The sequence below is a fragment of the Jaculus jaculus genome, chromosome 18, assembly GCF_020740685.1.
Source record: "Jaculus jaculus isolate mJacJac1 chromosome 18, mJacJac1.mat.Y.cur, whole genome shotgun sequence".
Classification (NCBI taxonomy): Eukaryota; Metazoa; Chordata; class Mammalia; order Rodentia; family Dipodidae; genus Jaculus; species Jaculus jaculus.
The window spans coordinates 54,416,412-54,442,978 of NC_059119.1; the positions used below are offsets into that span (position 1 = coordinate 54,416,412).

Consider the following 26,567-nt stretch of genomic DNA (forward strand, 5'->3'; position numbering starts at 1 on the left):
CACTTTCCCAGAACACTTGTGTTCGCTTTTCATGTTCACCTTCAACCAACTGGCAGGGCTCTGCAAGGTGGGCTTAAAAGCGTGCACCCTCTAAGGTTGCAGACAGAGCCGGCGACATGGGGGTGACTGACATTGGGGCTCTGCTTTGTGCCAGGATTTCCAAGCAACCCGAGAGTGTGCCCCCCCACACACACACCCCAGGGCTGGGGACATCCCTGGAGCGCCTGCCTCCTGGGGCGGGGGGGGGGGGGTCTCAGTCCCCTTCCCCGCCCCATCCCACCCAGCTCAACCTGGTGGGTTGAAGCCTTCAGGGCAGGAAAAACGTCTCCCTTTTTCCCTCCCGTCTCCTAACCAGGCGGACTAATGCAGGAGGAAGGAGCGGAGGCCGATCCAGAAAAGCCCCCCGAATTCCCCGGGTCCGCGCTGGGTGGGTGGGCGGCGGCAGGCGGAGGGGCGGGGCGAGCCGCGGCGGCGAGCGACGGGCGCAGGTGTCGCCCGGGGCGGCGTTCCACGCGGGGCGCCCGCGGCCGCGGCCCCCACCCCGGCTCCCGCGCCCCGAACGGCGGCCACCCGCGACCGCGGCTCCACAGGTAAACGCCTTCGGAAGACCCCCGCCCCGTCCCGCCCCACAGCACCCCGGCCCGGGGCGCTTAGGAAACGCCCGCACCCCGGCGGGAGAAAGAAGCCGCGGCGGCGGCGGCGGCGGCGAGCGCGTCCTCCCCGGAGCCGCGGGCCGGGCCGGGCCACGCGGTCAGACCCCGGCTGCGGCGGCCGCCGGGAGAAGCGGGGGAATGGAGGGGAGAGCCCGACGGTTAGGGCGGGCGTGCTATTGTCCTCGGGCCGCGGCGCCCGGGCGAGCCGTCTCTTTGTGCCTCGGGCGGGAGCTCCGAGGGGGCCGCGTCTTCCTTCCGGGCGGGGTGGGGCCGGGAGGTGGCCGCGGAGTGCTTTGTCCACCGAGGGTCCGCGGGGCTGCGCACCCTGGCCTGTGCGTGCGCCTGCGCCGGGCATCCTGACGCCTCAGGGGTTCAGGTACGGCGGCCGCCCAGTCGCGCCGGCCCGCCGCGCCCTTCAGCCCGGCCGCGGCCGCTCTGACCACGCCCATCGCGGCAGGCCACGCCCACAACCCGCGCCTGGCCACGCCCGCCGTATCCGCAAGGCCACGCCCACCGCCTCCTCCAGGCCACGCCCCCCGGCGCTGGCCACGCCCCCCGCAGGTTGAGGGCGCGCGTCGGCCGCCGCGCGCTCAGTGGTGGCTCGGCGCCTTTCTCGCAGCCGCTCGGCCGAGCGCCGCCAACGCTTCCCGCCCGCGGTCGGACGAGAGCGAGGCGGCCCCGGAGGACGCGGCGTCCCTCCGCGCGGAGTCTGCGCGGCCGGCCCCGGGGCGGGGGATGCGGTGAGCGCCCCGCTGGGGACGTGACGGCGGGCGGGCGGGCGGCCGAGCGGACCCCCCCCCCCACACACACACACCATCCCCCCCGGGGACGCGGCGACTCGGCCTCGGCCCCGGCCGCTCCTCTGCCGGTGAGTGTGGGCGACCGCGGGGCGCGCTGGCGCTGGGCTTGTGTGTGTGTGTGGGGAACCCCCTCCCCACCCCTTTGCAGCTCGAGGACAGACCGCCGGGGGACCTCGATCGGCCCCTCGGAGCGGGGCACCGTCGCCCCGCGCCCCCGGCCACCGCGCCCCCTCGGCGGTGGGCTTCGCGCGTGGGTGCGGGCTGCAGGCCCCGAGCTGCCCACCACCCCTCCGCTGAAAAGGCAGCCGGGGCGGGGGTGGCATCGCAGCTGGGGGCCTCCAACCCGCGCAGGTCTGGCCGCGGATTATTATTATTGATTATTTATTTTATTTATTTATTTTTTTTTCTTTAACTGCGGTTTCTGCACAGCCGGGGCGTTTGCGAGATCATTTTCTGAAAGCTCGTGTCTTGACACAGACGAGTGTCAGACATGAGAGGGGGAAGGATCTGGTAATTTATGTATTTATTTATTTTTTTCCTCCCTGTATGAATTGCTATATCGCCTTTGGGAGGCATGTGTTTCATCTTATAAATAGAAAGTAGCGTATTTTTTTGGCAGGACCTCCCTTTATACTGAGCAGTCCAGAAGAGGTCAGTTTAAAAATAAACACGCACTTGAACGTTCCGTGTCGGTCCGGGGCTGTGGCTCCGTGGACAGCGGCTTCAAAGCCCCGAGAGCAGCTGCGTTGAAAGGAGTAAAAGCCCGAGATTGCAGGCCAGGCTGACAGTCAAGTAATTACATCTTTTTTTTAAATAACTGCGTGAATTAAAATGAGGGCAGGAACAGATATGTCAGGGAGTATTGCACCATGAATCTTAACAGCCTTGGTGGATTTGGGGGAGTGGGTTTGCTGATGGATGCAGTGTTTGGAGTGGGCTCTAAGGAGGGAACTGATGAATGTGTTAGGAGGATTCCTTCTCTCCTTCACCCCGCCCCCTAGCTCTTCACCTAGAGTTCTTGGGGGCGGGAGTGATGCATTGAAGAGTGAGGGAGAGAGCAAAAATTAGGGGGGGCAGCAGATGTTCCTCCTTTAATAGTAAAGCCAGCCTTGGGACTTCTCCTTAACATCACAAGGGAGAACAGCGCCTCACCAGAAAGCCGCGAGGATGTCCCAGGGGTACCTCTAAGTCCATTTAAAAGACTCTTGTAATGTTCTGACTTATAGAAGATCTTTGATCTGATAACTAGGCAAGACAACTTCGGTTTCCCTCCACAGTTCCACCAGTCTTTTCTTGAACGCCCCTTGTAATTTGTGCTGGCAGTTCATAATAAGGCACATGCAAACCCTTTCAGAATAAAATGCTCAGGAACAAGATGGGGCAGTTTGTGAAATATCTCCCCATCGGGTGTGAAAATAAAGTATTCAATAAATGATTGAAAGATCCGTCGTCGTTGGGTCTCCCAGAGGACCTAGGTTTCCCACTAGGCCCCACCCATGTCCTCATGAAGGACTGCCAGCCCCTGGGCTCACAGATAAGAAGTTTGGAGAACTTTGGAGATGTTCCTGGGAGCATGGCAGTTTCTGTCTGCCAGCCGCGTCATCTGCTGGAGATTTACTTACGAATTCCATGACTGAAACATGGGGCACGTCTGTGGCCACCCCTGCAGACATGAGTAAGATGAGCTTCCCCCTCGCAGTCTGAGCTTGAGGTTCTGTCTGCTCTCTCACGGGGACCTAGAAAGGCGGCTAGAGTAATAAGTGCTACACATTTTTTCTCTTGCTTTTTATTGCGAATTTAAACGTGCAGCAAGATGCATAAATACAGAGCCATAGCAGCGATCGCGGAAGGGCTCCCCTGAGCTGGCGCGCCCTGTCTGTTCTCCAGCTTTTCCTTTAATGTGGTATCTTGTTTCATGTCCAACATGTCCACAAAAGCTGCCCTTTTCCACTTATAAAATTCTTGGTATTCGACTGCATTGGGGATAAAGTCACTTTATCACCCAAAGGTCTTTTCCAAGTCATAAAATTTTCACGAGCTATTTGCCCATCAGACACAGCATTTATCCAGTGGGTGGAATACAGTTCGCAACCTAGAAAACCTCCGGGAGGACTGCCGTCGTTTTTTAAAAACTGTCACGTAGGCTTTTGCTTTCAGTCTGATTTCTTATAGGCTTGGTGAGTGTCCTTCTACCCAGAAGTCCATGGACCTGTTTTTCTTTTCATTAAAACCTTAAGAACTTATTTTCAAATGCACTGTGTTACCTAGAGAACAGGTAGGGCCATTCGAGACTGATTGATAGGCTCTCTGACACAAAATCTCTACCGACCATGGCAGCGAGATAATTCCCCCAGTGTGCTGCCTTGTTCATTACTTTGGATATCAGAAGCTGGTCCCAAGTGCTAAAGTCCTCTCTCAGCCCTTCACCTGGATTAACTTTTTTTTTTTTAAATTTTTGTCCATCATTCTATGAAAGAGGATGTGTCAGTATCTCCATTTCACTGATATAGGAGACTGAAGACAGACTTGTGACATAATTCGCCCAAAGTTAGTAACAAACCGACATAAATGTGTATATGCAGTTTATACTTTACAGCATGAATGTTGGCTAACTACATAAAAGTCAGAAGCTCGGGGCTGGAGAGATGGCTTAGCAGTGAAAGCTTTTGCCTGCAAGGCCTAAGGACCTAGGCTCGATTCCCCAGTACCTACGGAAGCCACATGCTCGAGGGAGTGCAGGGATCTGGAGTTTGTTTGCCGTGGCTGAAGGCCCTGGCAGCTCATTCTCTCTCTTTCTTTCTCTTTTGCTCTCTCTCAAATAAATAAATAAAACATATATTTTTTAAAAGTCAGAAGCTCTTTGAGTTTAAGGATTGGGAAAGAACCTGAAGTTATGAACTGTGGATCACAGTGCCCGAGTGCATAGCCTCATTGTGGCACTTAGCCCTGTGGGACTTTGGACAAGGAAGTGACAGCTTGTGTACCCCACTTTATCCATGGAAGTGTTGCACTCAGAACAGTGCGTGGCCTGGAACAGGCCCCAGAAGAGGTGGGTGTTCTCACTGTAGCTTTTGTTGTTTTATTAGGTCTTTAACACTGAGTGTGCCATGTAGTAAGCGCATTGGTGGTAGACGATAGTACACTTCTTTCCAGGTGAGAACTCTAGTTGAGAAGACTTTAATCATTCGCCCAGGGTCACACAGCTGAGAAGTGGCAGAGTCAGGCTTGAGCTTAGGGTCCCTTTGACTTTGTAACTGACTACCACAACTCCACCATTTCGGAGGAGGGATAGGGAAACTATTGTGTCTGATTATTGTTACGGCTCTCAGCCTCTGGCAAGGATCTCATTTTATATTACTCTATAGCTCACTGTGTCACCATCCAAAGGAAGGTGACAGTAATTGCCAGCCTTAGGGAAGGCAGCTTGAATTATTTAGTTATTAATCGTGGCTCAGTCCCATGCAAGTGTGGTAGCAGAGCCAGCGTAAAGCTAGTCAACAAAAGCATTTCTAACGTGAAACGGAGAGATTGACCAGGTGAACATGTGAGGCTCTAGAATGAGAAGGAAAGCTTTGCTAAAGCCAGGGACGAAGCTCAGTGGCCGAGGATGGGGAGAGTCCGAATAGACACCTTGCGTCCGTCAGGGCTGCTAGGGTCCAGTGTCAGCGAGTGGAGTATATCATCATGCCGGCCAGGCCTGGCCTGGAGTCCAGGGACGCCCAGTGCCTGCTTGTTAATGATACTTCTATTGGGGAAAGGCAGGAACCACAGGAGGCCGAGCAGGAAAGGAAGGCTCTGGGCTCTGTCTTTGACGGAAAGGGGCCTATGACAGTTGTGTACTTGCCCTGGATGCTGCTAGATAAACTTTTGGTGTGAAAGATAGAGCGAGGAGGCCTTGGGAGCTGGAGCACATGTGCCTGGAAAGTCTGCCTGGCCTCCACTGCTTCTCATTAATTGGGCCTCTGCGCCAGGGCTGCTGAGATGGCAGGAGTCTGTGGAAAGAACACCCTTGCCTCACACCAAGGGGGCCGCCCTGGAGCTGTCCAGTCCCAACCCCTCCCTCTGAAGGCTACAACAAAAGTCTCATTGCCCTCCCACCACATTCTTGGTAAATAAATAGCCAAATCTGTAATAGTAGTTATGGAGGGTGTGTTTTTTTTTGTTTTTTTTTAATAAAAAAGCCTTCCTTGGCTTTGATACATTTCAGTGCCAGTCTTCACTAGAGTGGAATGATAATGGACTGAGTGTGACAAGGCTTCTGGTGGAGAAGCAGTTTTTCAGTTTAATTGTATACCTTTATAATATGAAGCATAACATTGGCTCAACGATGGCTGTCGTTTTGGGTGTGTTTTTGTTGTTTTTTGAGACCAGGATTCTGGGAACTCAGGTTGGCCTCAGTTTGCCAACGCTGGTATACGCATACTCTGGCACACTGAGGGGAAAACAGTATTTCTACACAGCCAAACGCACCATGTGAAAGCTGCTGACTTGTACATTAGTATCTGTGCAGTCCGTCCTTCATGAGGTAGTTATTAAAATCCTAAATTTCAAAATTAAAAAAAAAATAACAACAACAGTGATTTGGGAGTTTGCATATTTCAGAAAGTTAGGCCTTGACTAACTAGCCCTTGACTCTATTAATTAGTGTGGCATTGGTCACACTCGGGCACCACCTAAAGAACTCATGGAGACAAGCAAGCATCAGGACAGTTCTATGAGAAACCAATCTCATGAAGAAGGTTCCTTTCTGCTTCCATGCTCTTCAGAACACTTACCATGCCATTGTGCGCAGTGAAGCCCCGCATGGAGAGAGTGAGCGTCCATAGTTTTGCCCACACAGCAGCTGCAGGGGCGGTCTGGCAGACACTCATTTTGGGGAGCACCGAGTCATAGAGTCACAGGCTGCATACTCTGCAGAGCCACGGGCTACAAGGACATCTTAGAGAATCCCACGCAGTACTGGAGAAGCACACCTGAAGATGCCAGAAATGTCATCTGTTGTGCTGTGTGACAAGGCTAACCCAGAACCACTGGAGGGCACTCTGAAAGCAACGTTCTCACCTGAGCGGTCAGCTCAGCCTTTCGCTCATCTCTGACACGAGGCATTTGCTTCTGGATGAGCCCAGATACTACCTCGGGCTCTGGAATCCACTGAGCCACTGTTCACGTAGCTACCCTGCTGATAACACAGTGCAGCTTTGTGTTGGGAAGCTCAGCAGTACAGCTCTCTGCTAAGCAGCCCGCATAGGCTAGAAGGCAGGAACTTCAAAGGCAGGCCTCTATTTAGACAGCTTACACATTTGGGAATTTGTCATGTTCTGGTGACAACTTGAAGGTAATATTTATAGGCACATCTTGCCAAGGGTAGATCACTGTCAAGCATTTAGTAGAAAAAGATCGGTCATATTCAAATACATCATGAACATTTAGGTTATACACTTTTTTTTTAAACAAATGAAAGCATTCTTGGTAAAATGTGGTTTAACCATTTTTGGAATGTGTTTGATTTCTTACCCTTTTATTTATTTATTTATTTTAAACCTTTTTTGTCAAGGGTCAGTTGAGACTGAAAACATTGATTTTTACCCCAGCGGGAGGGGAGGCTAGGCTGTATGCTTTCAGCTCCCTTCTCTGGATGGTGCCCGTGCTCATCTGGGAAGAAGGAAGAAAGTGACTCGGCTCTCCAAGCTCTTGGCTCTAAATTTCTACAATTCTAATTTTCTTTTTCCTTATCTGAGACATTTTCACAATACTCTGTGCCTGTCCTACATGACATTTATTGCATTTAGAATTTTCTTTTAACAAATTTTTTTTTTCCACTTTGTGCACCCAGCTTTATGTGGTGTGGCCACTGGGGAATCAAGCCCGGGCCGCCAGGCTTTGCAAACAAGCCCCATTAACCACTGATCAATCTCTCCAGCTCCAAAAGTGTATTTTTAAAGACAGGCTCCCTATGTAGCCCAGGCTGACCTGGCACTCAAACCTGCCTCCACTTCCTGAGTGCTGGGATTATAGGCGTGTACCACCACTCTGGCAAAAATGATTATTCTTTTAATTGCTGTAGCTGCCTAATGAGACAGAACCTACTTTATCGTAACATTCTTTTAAAAAACGGAACAATGTCGGGCATGGTGGCACATGCCTTTAATCCCAGCACTGGGGAGGCAAAAGTAGGAGGATCGCTGTGAGTTCGAGGCCACCCTGAGACTGCATAGTGAATTCCAGGTCAGCCTGGGCTAGAGTGAGACCCTACCTTGAAAAAAAAAAAAAACAAGAGCTGGGCATGGTGGCGCACGCCTTTAATCCCAGCACTGGGGAGGCAGTGGTAGGAGGATCGCTGTGAGTTCGAGGCCACCCTGCGAATACATAGTGAATTCCATCCAGGTCAGCCTGGGCTAGTAGAGTGAGACCCTTCCTCAAAAAACCAGTAATAATAATGATGATGGAACCCCTCCATGTGGACAGTTTAGGACTGGCCATACTGTCTGATTATACTTGAAGCATCTTCTAGAAGTCCCTGTCACTTGCCTATCTTACTTATGGTCTGCTATAGGCAAGTCATGTCTTCCTCAGCCATAGAACATTCAAATTCAAGGGGAGGCAGTCCTGGTGGTCAGGTCATCTGAAGGTAGAAATTGGGGGAGACCAAATTGGGACCTTCTCAGAGTCTTTGCAGCTGAACCGTGGCAAGTGGCAACCTTTAGGCAGCTTCCTGTGTCCTAGGGCTGAATGTGGTATTCTGGTGTCCACTGAGAACACAGAAGGGGGACTATCTTTCCTGGTGTGAGCCTGGCCCTCTCACCAGTTACCCATGGCTGTGCTGTTTATGACACCTCTACCCCGTGTAAATTGCTGTGTCCTCCGCTGCTGCAGTAGTGCCTGACACTTTACAGTTCCTCGCACACACTGGTTGATGAATGACTATGTGATCAGCCTGAAGCTAGGTGAGAGTGTGGGCACTCCCATTTCCCTGGGAGAACCAGGTCGAGCCACTTGTATGCCTGTCCTGTCATCAACCATGGATGACGTTGGTGATGGTTGATCTTCACTGTCATGCTGACAGGATTTAGTCATCTAGGTGACATACCTCTTGAGCATGTCTGTGAAGGTATTTCCAGGACATAATCCTGAAGAGGGAAAAACTCCCCTGAATGAGGGTGTCACCATCTTGTGGCCTGGATTCTTGCACTGAAGTAAAAGGAAAAAGGAGAAAGCAAGCTGAGTACCAGCATTTATTCCCCTCTGCTGCCTCCCCCATTTCTTGATTATTGATGCAATGTGGCCAGCCACTTCATGCCTCTGCTGCCCCACCATGGGGATTGCATCCTTCCTTAAACTGCTTCTGATGTAGGGATTGTTGTCACAAGAAGAAAGCTAACCTTTCATGCATAGTTTATCTGCTGCCTCAACCTGCTTCATATGTCTTCCTCCTCAGGCCCCACCTGTACATGTTAATAACATACCTAGCCCTTTCTTTGAGACCCTACACATACAGCTGCCAACAAGACAGCTTACCAATTACTTAAAGCAAAGATTAGCCTGGGTGGGTAGTATACGCCTATAATCCCAACACCGAGGCAAGTGGATCCCTAGTACCAGGTCAGTCAGGCTTACAAAGTGAGGCTCTGTCTCCAAAGAAAAGAAAAGAAAAAAAAATCACTTGTGCTTTTCTGTTTTTAATTCTCACAGCCAACACTGATTCTGTCTATAATGGCTCTACTTTTACCACCTATCCATCCTTCTGTGGTGGGCACTGTCTCAGCACACAAGGTGGTGTCTCCAGATAGGGATCCAGCAAAGCAAGGTACAGAAAGGACTTCTGCTGGTGGGGCCTGTTCAGGGACTTCAGAGGGCCATAGCTTTTTCAGCCATCACCTCAAAATGTCAGCTCACAGTAAGCTTATAGTGAGCTAAAATGTCCAGGTCTGTTTTCATAAGATCTGCCAGCCACATCCTGCCTCGTTCTGTACTTATGTGATTATATAATTAACTTTAACCCACATGCAGGACTTCCTACTTAGTGCCTGATTCCTGTAGACTTTATCTGGTCCCTGTCAAGTCCTTGAAGGCAAATTTGGACTCCAGTCTGTTGCTGGCACATGGTCCCTGTGGGTCCCCTGCTCTCAACAGATAAATGCTCCTGCTGCATCTTTCAAGTAAGCAAGGGTCTTCACAGGTTTTGCCCAAGGCAGAGTTGGATTTGTAATGGACTCATTTGTCAACTCTTACCATAGAATCGATCCAAGTGCTGAGCAGACTTCTTCATCAGTGCCTGCTTAGCTAATTTTTCTATGTACAAGCCTCAAGATTTTACTCAAGGTGGGTATGAGGATCTCCAGGTAGTCTTTTCTCTCTACTTTTGACAATAAAATCTTTCCCTATATATATTATATCGATCTCGATCTTTCAGAGATTGTAAAAAGTGGTAGAAAGAGGCAGGTATTTGCAGAACCTTAGGACACCACTTCTTCTTCAAGCCCTGGAAATCTGGACTCATATAAAATGTAGAGTCCTTTCCTGTGACTGTTGATTGTCATACCTTGGGCTTCCCTTTGTATAGAATGCCCATTGTAATTTCTTGGGATTTTCTGCCACAAGCCAAGTTCCTAACCCATTTCCTTTTGAGAGGGAAGGTCAGTAGAGTGGGCTCATTGTTTCTCCCTGGGTCTTATTTAAGGTGGGCTTGAATATAACTACAGGATCTGATTCATTCAGAGTACTGTGTTGACAAACTTCCCCTGGGTCTTAACTCTCTAATAAGACACTTGTTTGCATATCACAGTCATGGATATAAGTCATTTCCCCTTAAAACACCATTCCCACAAATATTGGCTGCATTCAGCACCTCCTTTGGGTGAGATCGTTCTTCCTCATAGATGACAGCCTCGGGGAGGTGATCCAGTGAGCAGTGACCACAGTACAGTGTGACAGCTGTGAGGTGTGAGGTGTGCTGGTACTGGGGAGCCCAGGAGGAGGCCTTGGCAACTGCAGGAAGTGTTGCTGCAGGGCTAGTCAGCTTCTCAGGAAGCCAGTGTGGGCACAGGCTGTCTTTTCTCCGGGGTGTAACGGTGGCTCTGACCTTAAAGGGTTTTAAGCAGAGTGACATGGTTCTAGGAGGATTCTTTATTTCTTTTTTATTTATTTTTTAATTATTAACAACTTCCATGATTGTAAACAATATCCCATGGTAGTGCCCTCCCTTCCCCAGCTTTCCCCTGTGAACCTCCATTCTCCATCATATCCCCTCCTCTGTCTCTCTTATTTTGATATCATGATCTTTTCTTCCTATTATGAGGGTCTCATGTAGGTAGTGTCAGGCACTGTGAGGTCATGGATATCCAGACTGTTTTGTGTCTGGGAGAGCACGTTGTAAGGAGTCCTACCCTTTGGCTCTTCTTTCCACCACCTCTTCTGCAATAGACCCTGAGCCTTGGAAGGTGTGATAAAGATATTGCAGTGCTGAGCACTCCTCTGTCACTTCTTCCCGGCACCATGGTGCCTTCTGAGTCATCCCAAGGTCACTGCCATCTGAAAAGTGAAGGTTCTTTACCAAAAGTGAGAGTAGCATTAATATAAGGGTATAAACATTAAGAGAAGTGCTTACTGGGCAGTTCGATGAGCATAATATACATTTAGCCAGACAGCAGCAGATGGTACCCACCTAGGGCTCATGACAATCCTGTTTTAGGATTTTAGTATCAGGGATGTATTCCCTCCCATGGTGTGGGCCTCCATTCCAATTAGAGGGTAGTTGGTTCCCACCATGACAGATGTGCCACTGTTGCATCCTTTGGCACATTTGGCCTGGCTGGCTAATTATAAGGCTTGCAGTGTCCACTGTTGAGTATCTTCACTAGTGATTTCTCTCTCTCTCCCATTGAACTGCATGCAAAATGGCTTCTTCCTGCTTTTGGTCTACATGTAGGAGGTTATCAGCTCAGTTCCAGCAGGATTTCTCAGTGGTCTTACAGCCCAAGTATGTGGAGTCTTCAGCAATAGGGTTTTGCCATCTATTCCTGGGGGGAAACCAAGGGCCTCGGCAATGGCCTGTAATGTTTCTGGGGCATCAGGGACCTCCCTGGCCAACAATTCATTGAAAGGTATCCCATCCTGGCACTGAAAATTTTCTAGTAACAATCTATGGCTCCTGAGTGTTCCGTTGTCCAAAAAGGTAGATTTTCATATGATTTATTTATATTCTCTTAGATTTTGATTAGCCCTCCCTCCACCTTTTCTTTACTCAGTCTCTTCTCCTGACCTCACTTGGGCCTTTTCACCCCCATTAGTCTATTTTTCTACTTATGTATATACAACACCATCTATAGGAGGATTCTTGGTAGCTCACTCTGGTGTATTGTAGAAGATAAAGTAAAGAGGAACCAAATGTCCCTGTGTAACAGAGATTGTGAGGGCCAGAAGTTAGAGGCAGTGAGGGTGGGCCAGGGGAGGTAATGATGGCACTTGACATGGAGAAAGAGGCTCAGGAGGAGTTGGGATCACAGCTAGCTTTGGGATTAGACTGATTTCCCAAGAGAAGAAAGCATAGCACCATGGGTGGGCAGGCAGAAAAGCAAGGGTGTCTGGGAGGAACAAAGTAGAGAACTCAGGACTGCAGGAGAGAAACTCGGTGCTTATACTGCCTGAGAAGGGTCACTGTTTGCTGGTTTCCACTTCGATTTTGTTCCATTATTGGGACTGCCTGCTGTGCATGGTGAAGTATACATCTCAGGCCACACAGAGCTCCCTGCAGGATCAGCAGTGCAAAACTCCCAAACTTAATAGCTTATTCAGAGAGAGAGGGGGGGGGGGGGGAGAGGGAGAGAAAACCAGTTGTTCACATGTGTGGTTGGCATAGCAGTGTTAAAAGGTTTCTGAATTTATGTCCACTTTCTTTACTTGTGCACTGGCCCAGGTCCATTAACCCACTTTGAATAGCACTGCTCTAGACTTACGTAGGAATTTAAAAAATGAATTTATTTTGTGTTCCAATAAAACTTTACTTACAAAAACAGGCAAGGTTCTGGATTTGGCCCATGTACTATAGTTTGTAGACTCTTGACCTAAGAGATGAGCAGAGAAAAACCTGCAAGACCGTATTCAGTAAAAACTTTAAGGGCTTGTGTGTTCTTAGCCCAAGAAGAGGCCCTGTCAGTGATCAGCATAAAGGAGGACTTCTTTAATCATAGCTCGTTTATAGTGTCATTCTTACCTTATTCTTTATAAGCTTGCCATCTAGATATAGGCATAAAATCACAAACAGAAAACAGGAAAATAACAAGTGACATCATGTAAACTCTACACAAGCCCCAGGGAAGCCTCCACACCAGGCAGCCATGAGGCTGGATTAGGTGCGGCGAGTTAGAGGAGACTTCTCCAGGAGGAGGTGACTCTGAAACAGGTCCCCGAGGGTGTTATGAGTAGTGCTTGATGGTCAGAAGGTAGGAGCACGTTCCATCTAAGGAACATGGAGTTTTTGCTTTCCGAAAGTTAGGAGGGAAGTGAAGTGTGAATAGCAAGGGACGGGAACTATTGTCCCTGCAAAAGCCCTGTGATCACACACTGTCGCATGTATGTACTTCCTCTGGGAAAACAAGTAACAGCACTCAACAATATTGTCTAAGAACAGGATGTTTATTTCTGTTTCTTTCTTTCTTTGAGGCTGGGTGGTAGTGGTTATTGCTTTAGTTTGTTGTTTTTTTTGTTTTTTTTAATCTTTTGGCCTTAACCACAAAGCCAAATTCCTTTTGAAATTCTTTTTCACAATTCCCCAAGATGCTGAGAAGACCCAGTGCACTTAGCTGGAGGGGCAAGTGCCAAGGGCCTTTCCTACTGGTTTGGCTACTGACAGGGACAGAGTAGCATCTCTGCTGCTCCTTGCTGTTGAGATCTCAAGACATCATTTCCTCCTGTAGCATCTCTGCTGCTCCTTGCTGTTGAGATCTCAAGACATCATTTCCTCCTGTAGCATCTCTGCTGCTCCTTGCTGTTGAGATCTCAAGACATCATTTCCTCCTGTAGCATCTCTGCTGCTCCTTGCTGTTGAGATCTCAAGACATCATTTCCTCTTGGTGCTGCTGGACTTCAGGAACAGATAGTCTTCATTAGCAGGTCTCAGGCTATCAAGTCAGCAGTTTAGCTGTGGAGAACATTCCAATTCCTCTTGATCCAAAACATGAGCTTGACCTAAGACTCCCAGAAGGTTTATGGTCTGAGCACGCCATGGGATGACGCCTGCCCACCCTCAGTGCAGAGCACTCAGGCGTCAGCCATTGCACATTGCTTTAGAGTTGGAGTTCGTACTTGCTGCGATCCAGAGAGTGCACTCGCATCACATGCTTGTCCCTGGAAACAAATCAGCCTGTCTTCCCTAGTGGAGAATGGATTTAGTACTTCCACATTTGAAGCTCACTGTGTGCCATGTGTGGTGAGAGGCAAAAAGATAAGACCCTATTTGTGCTCAGAAGAGTTCAGCCTAGTTAGAGGGCGTTCTCGTTCATTCAGTGTATGTGCAGCTGCAAATAAGCATGTGAGTAACACAGAGAGTCTTACTGTGAAAGTGATTAAGAATGAAATGGTCGCATAGCCAGTACTTACGTGGCAAGAGAAGTTATTTTAACCAACCCAGATAGCATGGTGATTGTAGCAGGCCTTAGCAGAATAGGTGCAGAGCAGGGAAACCCTCTGTCTTTCTAGGGACCCATCAAAAATCAAAGTGCCAACGTTGGAGGATGTGTCCTGCAGACAAAAGACTGGAGGCTCGGCTCTCTTCAGGGGTCCGGGTTGAACCAACGTCAGAATTTATGGACACCTGTTGACTTTGGAACTATAGCTAGAACTGGAGCCTTACACTGAGCAATTGCTAACTTAAAAGTTAGTAGTGGGCTGGAGTGATGGCTTAGCACTTATGGCACTTGCCTGCAAAGGCTGAGGACCCCGGTTCAATTCCCCAGTGCCCACACAAGCCAGATGAACAAGGTGGCACTTGTGCCTGGTGTTCGTTTGCAATGGCTAGAGGCTCTCGTGCACTCATTCTCTCGCTCTCTCTTTACCTTTTTCTTTCTCTTTCTCTTAAATAAATAAATAAAATACATTTTTTAAGTTAGTAGTTGGGCTGGAGAGATGGCTTACCTACAAAGCCAAAGGACCCAGGTTAAATTCCTCAGGACCCATGTAAGCCAGGTATGCATAAGGTGGCACATGTGTCTGGAGCATTTGCAGCAGCGACTGGAGGCCCTGGAATGCTCATTCTCTCTCTTCCCCCTCTTCCTTCTTTCCCTCTCTCAAAATAAGTACAGAAAAAGTTAGTAGTTGGGCTGGAGAGATGGCTTAGCGGTTAAGTGCTCGCCTATGAAGCCTATGGACCCCGGTTCGAGGCTCGGTTCCCCAGGTCCCACGTTAGCCAGATGCACAAGGGGGCGCACGCGTCTGGAGTTCGTTTACAGTGGCTGGAAGCCCTGGCGCGCCCATTCTCTCTCTCTCCCTCTATTTGTCTTTTACTCTGTGTCTGTTGCTCTCAAATAAATTTAAAAAAATGAACCAAAAAAAAAAGTTAGTAGTTGTATGTGTGCCTGCGGGTGTGAAAAACTAAGAAACCTCTTGAGATCCTTGCTTTTGAGCAGTTTGGAATGACTAAATGTTGCTGAAAATGCAAGGGTCAAAGTCTTGTAGCATCACAGACCAAGTCGTTAAAGAGCTGGTTCAAAGTAACGGCCTCGTTAAGATTCTTACCCATCAAACTAGAGTGCTTGCTGGGTGCATCTGCCCAGCCCTGAGACTAAGTCCCATGTAAAACCAGTCATGCAAAATGGACTAGGCGTGAGAGAACTTGTCCTCTGTCTGCCTTGTTATAACTGTCAGCAATCAATGTCCACATAGTCTTCCGCATTAACTCACTTTTATATGAAAAAAATGCCTAATGGTCTCTTTTTCAAAAGTGTTGGTACTTGTGAGCTGTGCGTCCTGTGATCCAACTTCATTTTTTTTTAAAGATCTTTCAAATAGTATAATTAAGTCATAGAAATGTGAGGAGTGGTTGCAAATTAGCAGTGGGTCTCTCATGAGATAGTTGTGGGATCCTATGTAATGGGGGTTGTAAAAGGAAAAGAAATACAAGCTATAGCTTAATCGTCAGTGGAAAGTCAATTTATGCATAATTGAAGGTGGGTGTATCACACTTTCTGAGTGGATCCGTGAAATCCAGCCTGCTCCCTCTGGCAGGGATTTGCACAACAGAGCTCAGGAGCCAGGAACTCGGTGAATGGAAGTTCACAGTCTTGGAACATGTAGTTCTGCCCACAGTGTGGAGGCTCTGGGGCGAGGGTAAGAATCTAAAGATAGAAAAGGCATCTTATCTTCTCAGATGGGTGGAGTGGAGCAGACGGGAAGTATGGGAAGTATGCCCTTCAGAATGCTGGTGGCGTGTTCTCTGGCTATAATCGGTTTGTCTTGGAACTTCATTTAAGTTCAGTGTTGAGTTTCTAACAATGTGATTCTTTTCTTGAATTTTAAAATTCTTTGAGTTGGAGAAACCCTTCCTTAAGAGGTGTGCAGAAGGATTGGCATACGTGCCCACATTGTAGGATTACTTCAGTTTTCTGATGCCAAAGATTGGGCATTTCTGTCTTAATAAAAACACAACCAAGCTTGAATAGAAAACCTTTTCAAGGAAAGTCTGTGAACATGTCCACAGGGAAAACTTGAAATGGAGCCACAGTGAAATTAGCAGTGAGTGGATATCCGTGTAGAAAAGCGGAGTGCCGACCTTTCATGCACGGCGGGGGAGGCTCCTCTGTGAGACCTTCCTTTTGGAGAACAGACTGCCCCTCCCTACCTTTCCTGACACCTCATTCCATCTTGCAATAAATCTGCATATTTTCCCCCATGGATAAACTAATGTGCCCTTGTATTTTCTGCCTAGTAGCTCTAGGGACTCCCTACACAAATTAATCCCATTTTCATTACAATTAAATGAATCCTTCAGGTTCCCAAAGATTAGTTTTCCTTCCCTATTATTTATTTTTAGCTGCTAAAGTATTCTCTAACCTCCTTGCTTGTTTTGCCTCCAGTTGCCCTCCCCAGACCATGCAGAACCATGCTCCAGTAGCCTTTACTCCTGAAACGCGGAGCCCAGGGTCCAGTTCAGTATTCTGGACGCTGTGTAGTGGAGTTACTATCTCCTGGTCATATACGCGTAGATGCTTGGGCTGGGGAAGTGGTCCCTCCTTGGGGTTATTGGTTAATACAGGAAAGGATAATATAACATTTTTGCTTAGGGCACAGGTGGTGGATCATGGCCGGGTGTTGGGAGAAGAGCTCGTAGTTACTGTGTAGGTGCAAAAAAACATAATTAGGGCTGGAGAGATGGCTTAGCGGTTAAGCGCTTGCCTGTGAAGCCTAAGGACCCCGGTTCGAGGCTCAGTTCCCCAGGTCCCATGTTAGCCAGATGCACAAGGGGGCGCACGCGTCTGGAGTTCGTTTGCAGAGGCTGGAAGTCCTGGCGCACCCATTCTCTCTCTCTCCCTCTATCTGTCTCTCTTTGTGTCTGTTGCTCTCAAATTAATTAATTAATTAATTAATTAAAAAACATAATTAAAAATGGGCCAGAGCTGAGGAGGTAGTTCAGTGATGAAGCGACAGCATTGGCTGGACGTGCCTGAGGCCTGAGTTCCACCCTCAGCATGACGAAAAAACAAAACTAAATAGATAAATAACTTGGGATATCCTTGAAGGATGTGACAACCAAGCCAGAAAGGGAAATTAGGACCCAGACTCACTTCCTATAAGAAGAAAAAAGGAAAATGACCCAGGTTCCTCAGGAACTCTGTTACGCAAGGGACCCTTGTTTTCACATGTGTGTTTTAAATTAACATTGCAACCTATTTTTCAGGATGCGTGACAGTTTTTGTATCCTTTCTCCTGACTAAAAACTAATCTACAAACACTTAGTAGACAAGCCAAGCATTCCTTTCTTAAAATAAATGGATTAAAAAAAAAATCAACCTCTTCATTCTTTTCATAACCTAGTGAGTTGCTAGTATAGTCAATTCTGAGTAATTCAGGATTTTCAGTATGTAAATTTTTTTTTAATAATCCCTTGCTTTTCCCCACCTCCTGGTAGCTGATCTGTTTTTGTATTTTTAGCATTACTTGCTGGAAGGATGATAAAAGGCATGAAGCAAGTCAGGTGTGGTAGTTGGTATCTAAATCCCAACATTGGAAGATTGAGAAAGGAGGATTGGTGCAAGTTGAGGCCTGCCTAGGCTACATGATGAATTTTAGGCTTGCCTAGGCTACAGAGTAAGACATATGTTCTGGGGGGAAAAAAAAAGATGAAATATAAAAGAAAGAAAAAAGCGAAGGGGAGCTGAGGAGATAGCCTAGCAGTTAAAGGCACTTGCTTGCAAAGCCTGCCAGCCGAGATTCAGTTCCCCAGTAACTCACATAAAGCTAGACAGGCATTCGATTGTAGCAGTGAGAGACTCTGATGTACCGATGGATGGATGGATGGATGGATGGATGGATGGATGGATGGATGGATGGATGGATGGATGGATGGATGGGTGGGTGGATGGATGGGTGGGTGGATGGGTGGGTGGATGGGTGGGTGGATTATTGATAGATATAGATAGATGATTAATAGGCAGGTAGATAGATAGATAGATAGATAGATAGATAGATAGATAGATAGATAGATAGATAGATAGATGATTGATAGATATAGATAGATGATCAATAGGTAGGTAGGTAGGTAGGTAGGTAGATAATTTGAAAGAAAAGAAGGGGCTGGACATGACGATCCATGCCTATAATCCCAGCATTGTGGAGGCTGAAACCAAATGGATCAGGGTCTTACTGCCCTCCCCATCTTCCACCAAAAAATAAATAAAAAAGAAATAGTGAAGGACAGCTTCAGGATTTTTTTTTTGTAATGAAATTGCAACTGCTGTGATTATTTTGTTTTCACCGTTGTTCATGCTCAAGGCCATCATAAGTAAATAACGATAATTTTCTTTTCTTATAAAAATAGGGCTTTAGCGTCTTCTGCGGTCCTCTGTTTTGTGTCTTGACAGCCTTGCAGTTGTAGGTACCTGCAAATGGGGGCCTGTCCACCAGCCTCTGGCACCCTCTCTTCTGAAAGAAGGTGCTAAGTGACTGGCTCAGCCCTGGAGCCCTTTGGATGGCAGATGATCTTCCAGTGCCAGATGAGTGTCATCTCAGCTAGCGTCTTTGTGGGGAAGGAAAAGCAAAGTACGGCCCACCAGCCAGGAGAAAGAGACCAGCAGTCGCACAGAGTCCCAGTTCAGCACCAAGGGATGGGTTTTGGGGAATTGGCTTGTGCATAGAGATCTTGCTTCTTCTGTCTTTCAAGATTCAGGAGGATAGTGAAAGTGGAAGAAAGCTGGAGATGCCAGACTGTAAAATGCAGATGAAGCAGGGAGCCTTTAAGTACAGGCAAGGGGTAAAACTGGGGGAGGGGAACCCCAGGTATCAGAGACCAGCACCCGTAGTGACTCCATGCCCAGAGCTCGTGGTGGTGGTGAAGGAAGTTTTCATCACACATCTGATGGAGCAGCATCCAGGAGGGCTCTTCCCGTTTAACTCTTCGTTTTACTTTCTCCTACCACCAACCCGCATGTCAGCTCGTCTAAAGTTGAAAATCGATGTTTTTACACACGCCCCCTTTAAATTCCAGTGTATTTGGAAGCTGTTGGGTTTGGCCCATGGTGAAAATTTAATACAAGTGATCATTTCTAAAGTCCTGTCAGGCAGTAATGCTATGTGCACCCAAAGGAATCTGGAGGGGAGGAGGAAGTAGGCAGTGTGAAAACTCGGTATAGATCACGGCTCCTGACCAAGCCGGAGCGGGACACACAATTAGGTCCCTCTTCTCCCTAGGCCAAATGAAAGCCCGCCGGGTGCTCCCCAGCCCCACCTCTCCAGCGTGGTTTGTGCATTGCCCTGGCTACTGCCGTGTTCGTTGGCCGCTAGCAGCCCCTAGCCCAGATCTCCTTTTTCTTAATAGACGAGGGACCTGGAAGTTCCTCTCATGCAAGCAGCCACTTCCAAGCAAGCGCCTGTGTCCTGAGCTGAGGCCACTCTGCCTGCTGTGCACCCCTGACGTGCAGGCACCCACATGCCTCCATTTGCCCAGCACCCTCATGCCCTCCCGCATTTGCCTTGTCTTGTGTCCTTCAGACTGAAAACACTTCTATTCTGAGATCTTTTTCATTCTACAGATACAAATATGAGCCACCTCTTTTTTTTTAAGTATTTATTTATTTATGAGAGAGAGGGGGACAGAGTGAGAGAGAGAGAATAGGCATGCCAGGGCCTCTTGCCATTGCAAATGAACTTCAAAGCATGTGTCACTTTGTGTGTCTGGTAAGCCACCTCTTTAGTGAAGTCCTGCTCTCAGTAGGAAGAAGTTACCTGTCCTTTGAGTGGAACTTCATACATCTGCAGGTTGTCACCCAGAGTTTGCTTGGAACACAGAAATGTTTGTGTTACGATCCATAACTGCGTGTGCACGTGCTGTGTGAGCTCTGCTTCACTGTTGGTGAAATCGGCGGTCCAACACAGAGGACTCTTAAGCCCTGCTCAGTTTTCAAAGTTGCTTTTTTTTTTTTTTTTTTTGAGGTAGGGTCTCACTCTGGTCCAGGCTGACATGGAATTAACTATGTAGTCTCAGAGTGGCCTCAAACTCTCAGTGATCCTCCTACTTCTGCCTCCCAAGTGCTGGGATTAAAGGCATGCACCACCACACCTGGCATTTTTCAAAGTTTTAAATAGCCAGTTCAGTCATATGATTTAAAAGTACAGAATCATAAAAAATTAAGAAAAAATTCTTTTTCACTCTTGTCCCTTCCACCCACTTTTCCTCTCCGAGGGTAGTTAGCATTTAATTTTTTTTACATATGCTTCCGGAAACATTTTATAGATACAAAGCTGGCAAAGGTAGTTACTTTAGCACCTACTGGGCTCTAGGTGGACAACTAGGCTGCTTCCCGTTCTCGGCTGCTACAAATTGGGCTTGTTTGGAGAAGCTTGCACATACTATCTTCCATTACGTAAGTGGACTAAGTCCCTCTATGTGGGCTCTGGGGCCAAAAGCATATGATTTTCAAGCTGGAAGGACAACGCCCAGCTGCCTTGCACGGCCAGACCTGTTCACGCTGCCATCGCCAATGCACACGACCCCTCTCCTATCACGTCCTTAGCCCTGCACACTACCGGGAAGCACACCCCTTCGTAACGGAGTTGACTGAATTCCAAGGGAGTGTGCTCTCCCAGTGACATGCCCTGACCTCAGACTCCAAGCCAACCTTCTTGGTTGAGCGCTCTAGCTAACGTTTGGCCTTGGTAGGGTGACTCAGTGCCTGCGCCTCGGAGTGTCTCATTTGTAAAATGGGGACATCAGCATTCCTGCGGCAGCCTCATAGGGTCGTGGGTGTGGGCAAGTGCACAGCCAAGGTTAGGACAGCTGGACAGAGTCAGAGACTCTCAGTAAATACTGATTGTTGTATTGGCACCTGCTGCTGGCTCCAGGGCTCATACATGCCCTCTTCCCCCCACCCCAGGACTGGCCCCTTCTCGCCAGCGCACGTGGAGCCCCTGTAGCTTTCTGGTTAGCAGTGGCCCGGACAGGACAGAGGAGAGAGTGACCCCAGCGGCTGATGAGCACGCACCCAAAGGAATCTGGAGGGGAGGAGGAAGTAGGCAGTGTGAAAACTCGGTATAGATCACGGCTCCTGACCAAGCCGGAGCGGGACACACAGCAGATGAGACAGGATGGGTCACGCTGCCAAGTCCGGCCAGCGTCCCGCGTGTCAGCTCGTCTAAAGTTGAAAATCGATGTTTTTACACACGCCCCCTTTAAATTCCAGTGTATTTGGAAGCTGTTGGGTTTGGCCCATGGTGAAAATTTAATACAAGTGATCATTTCTAAAGTCCTGTCAGGCAGTAATGCTATGTAAATATTTGAAGAAAGAAAGAAAAACTCCAGAATCTTTTACTCTGCAGCTCACACGGCCTCCGCACGCTCCTCCTCTTAACGTTCTCCGTATCCTGACTCCCTCCTTCCAGCTCTTGTTTCCATGCCACCTACGCAACACTGAGCAAGCCTCCAGCTGGAGCCTTACGGTGCCCATGTCAGGCAGGGGCTGCTCCAAGGGGTCAGCCAGGAGGCCTTGCTGGGGTATTGTTCCCTCTCCCTCCTCCTCAGCACCAAGCACCATCTTGTGTCTCCACCCTACCCCTGTCCTTAGGCACTTGAATGATAGATGTGAGGCCCGGCATGGTGGCGCACGCTTTTAATCCCAGCACTGGGGAGGCCGAGGAAGGAGGATCGCTGTGAGTTCAAGGCCAACCTAAGAGTACATAGTGAATTCCAGGTCAGCCTAGGCTAGAGCAAGACCCTACCTTGAAAAACCTAAAAACAAAAACAAAAACAGAAAAAGAGGCTAATAAAAGGATAGATGTGAGATGTGCTTGGCCCTGTCATTGGCAGAGAATTTCATTCCTGCTGCATCTTCATAGGAGTTGTAAACATTAACTTGTACTTGGGCTGCCCTGCCCTGGGTTCTTCCTGGCCTTGCATAACCCAGCTGACCACAGGCAGGCAGCCTCTCATGCCCAGTTGCAGTATCTTTCCATAGCAGCTGCCATTCATGCCCCGTGTGCCACGATACTGTTCCAGTGAGCAGTTCTTCCCAGGCTTGCCCACCACCTCCAGTGGCTCCTCCAGGGCACCATCAACTAACTCTGTGCCCAGAGGCAGGAAAGTGTCTCTGCGGCCCTAGGCAGGGACCTTGCGTTGTGTACCTATGTGGTAAGGATATTCTGATGTTTTAATAGGAAGAATTAAGGTTTCCACTTCTGTTACTGGCACAAGTCCCAAATCAGAGCTGAACCTAGGAGAACACCAGTACCCAGAGTCCTGTTGGGTTGGGAGCTCCGGCGTCTGCCCACTCTGAGCGAGAGCAAACCCACTGCTCAGGTCTCCTCCCCACACTTAGCACCAAATGGGGGAGTGGGGTCATCGTGGTCAAGCCTGGTCGAGTCTGGACAGGGTGTTCATGCAAGCTGGGCCAGCAGCGTCCAGCGTCCTGGGCAGAGTTAGTTTGTTACCTTTGCCAGTGGGTGGTGGATCCCAGCCTATGTCACCTGCCACTGATGACTGGTGCTGAAAGGAAAGAAATATATAGCAGACGCAGATGGCCTTCAGCTGCTCCAGAGCCAGCGTGGCTGCCTTCACGCACCAGCTAACCCAGTCCTTGGAGTATTAATAGTTGACCTGAGCGCTGGGGGCGGCGAAGGGGAGGCCGATGGGAGAGGTTGCAGCGAGCGTGGGGAAGACTTGAGCTTCTCTGTGTCAGTGATGGGACGGAGGAGGTAGCTGGGGAAGGACATAATGTTTCTCCTCACTGAGAGCCTGATTCCTCCTAGCCACTCCTCACTTCTTATCACACATGGACGTGAAGTGTTTGTGCTGGTGATAAGTCACCACAAACCTGGTGGCTTACATCAGTGTCCATCTATCATGTCATGGTTTATGTGGGGGTTCAGGAACCCACAGGCCGAGCTTAGAGCTTGGGTCTCCCAGGGCCACAGCTGAGGTGAGGGCCAGGGCTGTCTCTCATCAAGGCTGGCCTGAGGAAGCAGCTTATTTCTTCAGAGCTGCTTGCTCACATGCAGGTGTCCATGGGCAAATGCATGCTTGCTCTCCTCCCTCCCTGACTTCCTTCTCCTCCTCTTTCCCGTCCTCCCTCACCCACCCCACTGCCTCTTCCACTCAGGTGGGGCATTCTGTAATGTGCTTTAACCAAGGAGCGATTTCTCCCCTCCGCCCTACTCCTGGATAGAACTGTGCAAGGGACCGCTTTCCACAAAGGCATAATGTCAGGTTTACTTTCAAATTGAACCTACCACAGAAGTGTAAGGGGCGACAAGCCTTATCAATAATGTTTCAGAATGTTCCCAAGTGAAGACCAACCTGTGACGTGAAATTTCTTTGAGATGGAGTTATTTTCTTTTCATCCCAGGATACTTCTGAATTGCATAACCCTCACTCACTCATGCTCCCTTCTATAACTTGATTCCCCCCGCAGCTCTTATCCTGTCTGGATATGTGATATATTTCCCTCTCCCTCGGCTCTCCATTTCCATTTTCCCTCCTGTAAGATTACGTTCTACCATGATTTTCTTGGACACTTAGATAACAGTCACTATCACTTATTAAATGATAATCCCCGGCCTCCTTCCTGTAGGCCTAGTCATTTAACTTTGTCAATTTTATTTGTAAGAGAGCTCAGCCACAAAACACTGTCAGTATTGTTAGTGTGCACACCAAAGAACAAGAAAACTGTACTTTAAAACAGACCCAGTTAATCGTATGTAGAGAGATAGAAAGAGCAGACTAAAATCTGAGGCATGTTTAGAAACCTGTCTGTGGTCATGGCTTAAAAATACTGATGCTGTCTTAGGTGTATGGACTTAAAATTCCTTATTATTTATTTAATTTTGTTTTCCCTTGAACTAAGACTGAGATCAGTGAACCTGTACTATGATGGAAGTTTCTGGCCTGGTCAGGGGAGGGAAGCAGAGTTAAGTTGGGCTTTAGGTGGGAAGTGGCTCTTGGGGAAAGGCAGGTCTGACTGAGCTGGAAGCATCAGCACATTGTAACCTGCTTTGGTCTCTGTTCCAGGTTTCTCCTTGCTGTGGAAGGGACCAGATGATGTAACCAGCTGCCCAGGAAGACACGTATGTCCTCAGGCTGAGCAGTGTCTCAGGCCCTGTCTCATTTCCGAGTCACTTGAGGAAAATGATGTGACAATTCCCGTCCAAAAGGACTTTTTGTAAACGTGTCACATCTGTGAAGGAAGTCCTTTTCCCTGCTTGTGAAGTAGGCCTTCTCGAATTCCAGAATGCCGGCCAAGACCCCAATCTACCTGAAAGCCGCCAACAGCAAGAAGGGGAAGAAGTTTAAGCTGAGGGACATCTTGTCTCCCGATATGATCAGTCCTCCGCTGGGGGACTTCCGCCACACCATTCACATCGGCAAGGAGGGCCAGCATGACGTCTTTGGGGACATTTCCTTCCTTCAAGGGAACTATGAGCTTTTGCCTGGAAACCAGGAAAAAGCACACTCGGGCCAGTTCCCTGGGCATAATGAGTTCTTCCGGGCCAATAGCACCTCAGACTCCATGTTCACAGAAACACCCTCCCCAGTGCTCAAAAACGCTATTTCCCTGCCAACCATCGGCGGGTCCCAGGCTCTCATGTTGCCCTTGCTGTCACCAGTGACATTTAATTCTAAACAGGAGTCATTTGGACGGCCCAAACTGCCCAGGCTCAGCTGTGAGCCCGTCGTGGAAGAAAAAGCTCAGGAGAAAAGCGGCCTGCTGGAGGACGGGGCGCTGCACCAGGGAGACTCCTCGTGGGGCTCCGGCGGTTCAGCGTCGCAGTCCAGCCAGGGCAGGGACAGCCACTCGTCCAGCCTGTCTGAGCAGTATGCTGACTGGCCGGCCGAGGACATGTTTGACCATCCTGCCCCGTGTGAGCTCCTGAAGGCTAAGACTAAGTCTGAGGACTCCCTCTGTGACCTGACGGGCTCCCTCCTCTCCCTGCAGCTTGACCTGGGGCCCTCGCTTCTGGACGAGGTCCTGAATGTCATGGATAAAAATAAGTAACATGGTGTCAGTTCTTCCTTCTTTCCTTTGGATTAAAAGGTACCAAAATAAACAAAACACAAAACCTCAACTAACCACAGTTGATGAGAAGAGCTGTTTTTGCAATCGTGTGATGCATTTTCTAAAGTTAATGTTCCTGTTCCTACAAAATATTTTTTTAGACATTGTACCCTGTTTGCAAAAACAATTTTGAAAACAACAATTAAAAAAAAAAAAAAACCTGTCCTGGCAAAAAAGAGGGAAGTGAGTCAGAGCCTGTTTTGGGGAGGCATGGCTGATGTGCAGCTCACGTTTTTTTGTCTGCAGACACGTAAGAAACCTGGGCTGGCCAGGAACCGACACTGGCTGTGCAGGGCTGGACCCGCTCACCAAGGAGCTTTACAGCCCCCACCATCTTGTGAGCAAGAGGAAGTCAAAGTTTATTTAACACCTAAGCCTTTTTATGCTAGACTCTTTTGTATATTACTGTTTGGGTTCACCTAGCGAATTCTCCAGTGTTAAAAATTTTTCTGTTTTCACATTTGAACAACTTTATGGGACTTGGGGATTTTCTTGTAGTTGTTATATATCCCTGTATATTATATCCATGTTGCAAAATTTTGACTGTCAGCTAAATGTTGGTAAGACACAAGCAAGGTATTACTGTAACTAAGTTATTTTTAAAAGTTGAAATATATTTTTATGTGCCTTTGGCTTTTTATTGCAGAGTCTACATTTTATAAATAATACATCAAATGTCGTTGTACTTGTTTCCATTGGGGTTTCATTGTAAGCTGTAGATGTGCATACTTGGAAAAGTCTATCATTATCAGCTTTTTTTTTTCTTGCTCACGTGTTATCGTACTTATCACAGCAGCCAACAACGGATTGTCAAGTGTAAAGGCGCAGGGGGCTCATGATGCTTCTGCAGAGACTGTGGGGTGCAGCACGTAATGTCGCTTGGGAATCTGAGTGTTCTCTTGAAGCTCATGCTCGCGTTTCCTCGGTACGTCATACCACACAATAAAGACCAAATGCGCTAACGTGAACTTGTTCACTCGTAGTAACCAACAAGAACTTAAGAGACTTAAGACTAGCTAAAAGAAGGTCTCTAAAATATACCTAACCCTTTCTTCTTTTAATATTTTTATTTTCAAGCAGTGAGGTAGATAAGAGAAACACTATGAATGGGCATGTGAGGGCCTCCAACTGCTGCAAATGAACTCGAGACACATGCACCACTTTGTGCATCTGGCTTTACTTGGGTCCTGGGAAATCTCACTTGGGTCATTAGGATTTGTGGGCAAGTGCCTTAACCGCTGAGCCCTCTCCAGCTCCCTAACCCTTTAAATAAGATAAGAGGTGATTCCTGTCTACTTCGTAATGTTGACCGTTTCTTTAAGGTTTCTAGAAACAGGAGCCCTCAACTTCAGGAGAAATGAACATGT

General features: G+C 48.3%; 1 protein-coding gene across 2 annotated transcripts; it reads left to right on the forward strand.

Moving 5' to 3' along the window:
- The first annotated feature begins 570 nt into the window (after positions 1–570).
- Positions 571–26,168, forward strand: Cdc42ep3 (CDC42 effector protein 3). Of its 2 annotated transcripts, none has more exons than XM_045137822.1 (2): positions 571–590; positions 24,156–26,168. In XM_045137822.1, the coding sequence occupies exon 2, from the start codon at positions 24,376–24,378 to the stop codon at positions 25,138–25,140; it is 765 nt and encodes a 254-aa protein (XP_044993757.1). In that variant the 5' UTR covers positions 571–590; positions 24,156–24,375; the 3' UTR covers positions 25,141–26,168. The 2 variants fall into 2 exon arrangements, with proteins under 2 accessions (XP_044993757.1, XP_044993756.1); XM_045137821.1 differs by lacking the exon at positions 571–590 and adding an exon at positions 1,414–1,521.
- Positions 26,169–26,567: the final 399 nt, after the last annotated feature.

Coding starts and splice junctions, on each gene's coding strand:
- Cdc42ep3 (XM_045137822.1), top strand. CDS start 24,376: ATGCCGGCCAAGACCCCAATCTACCTGAAAGCCGCCAACAGCAAGAAG.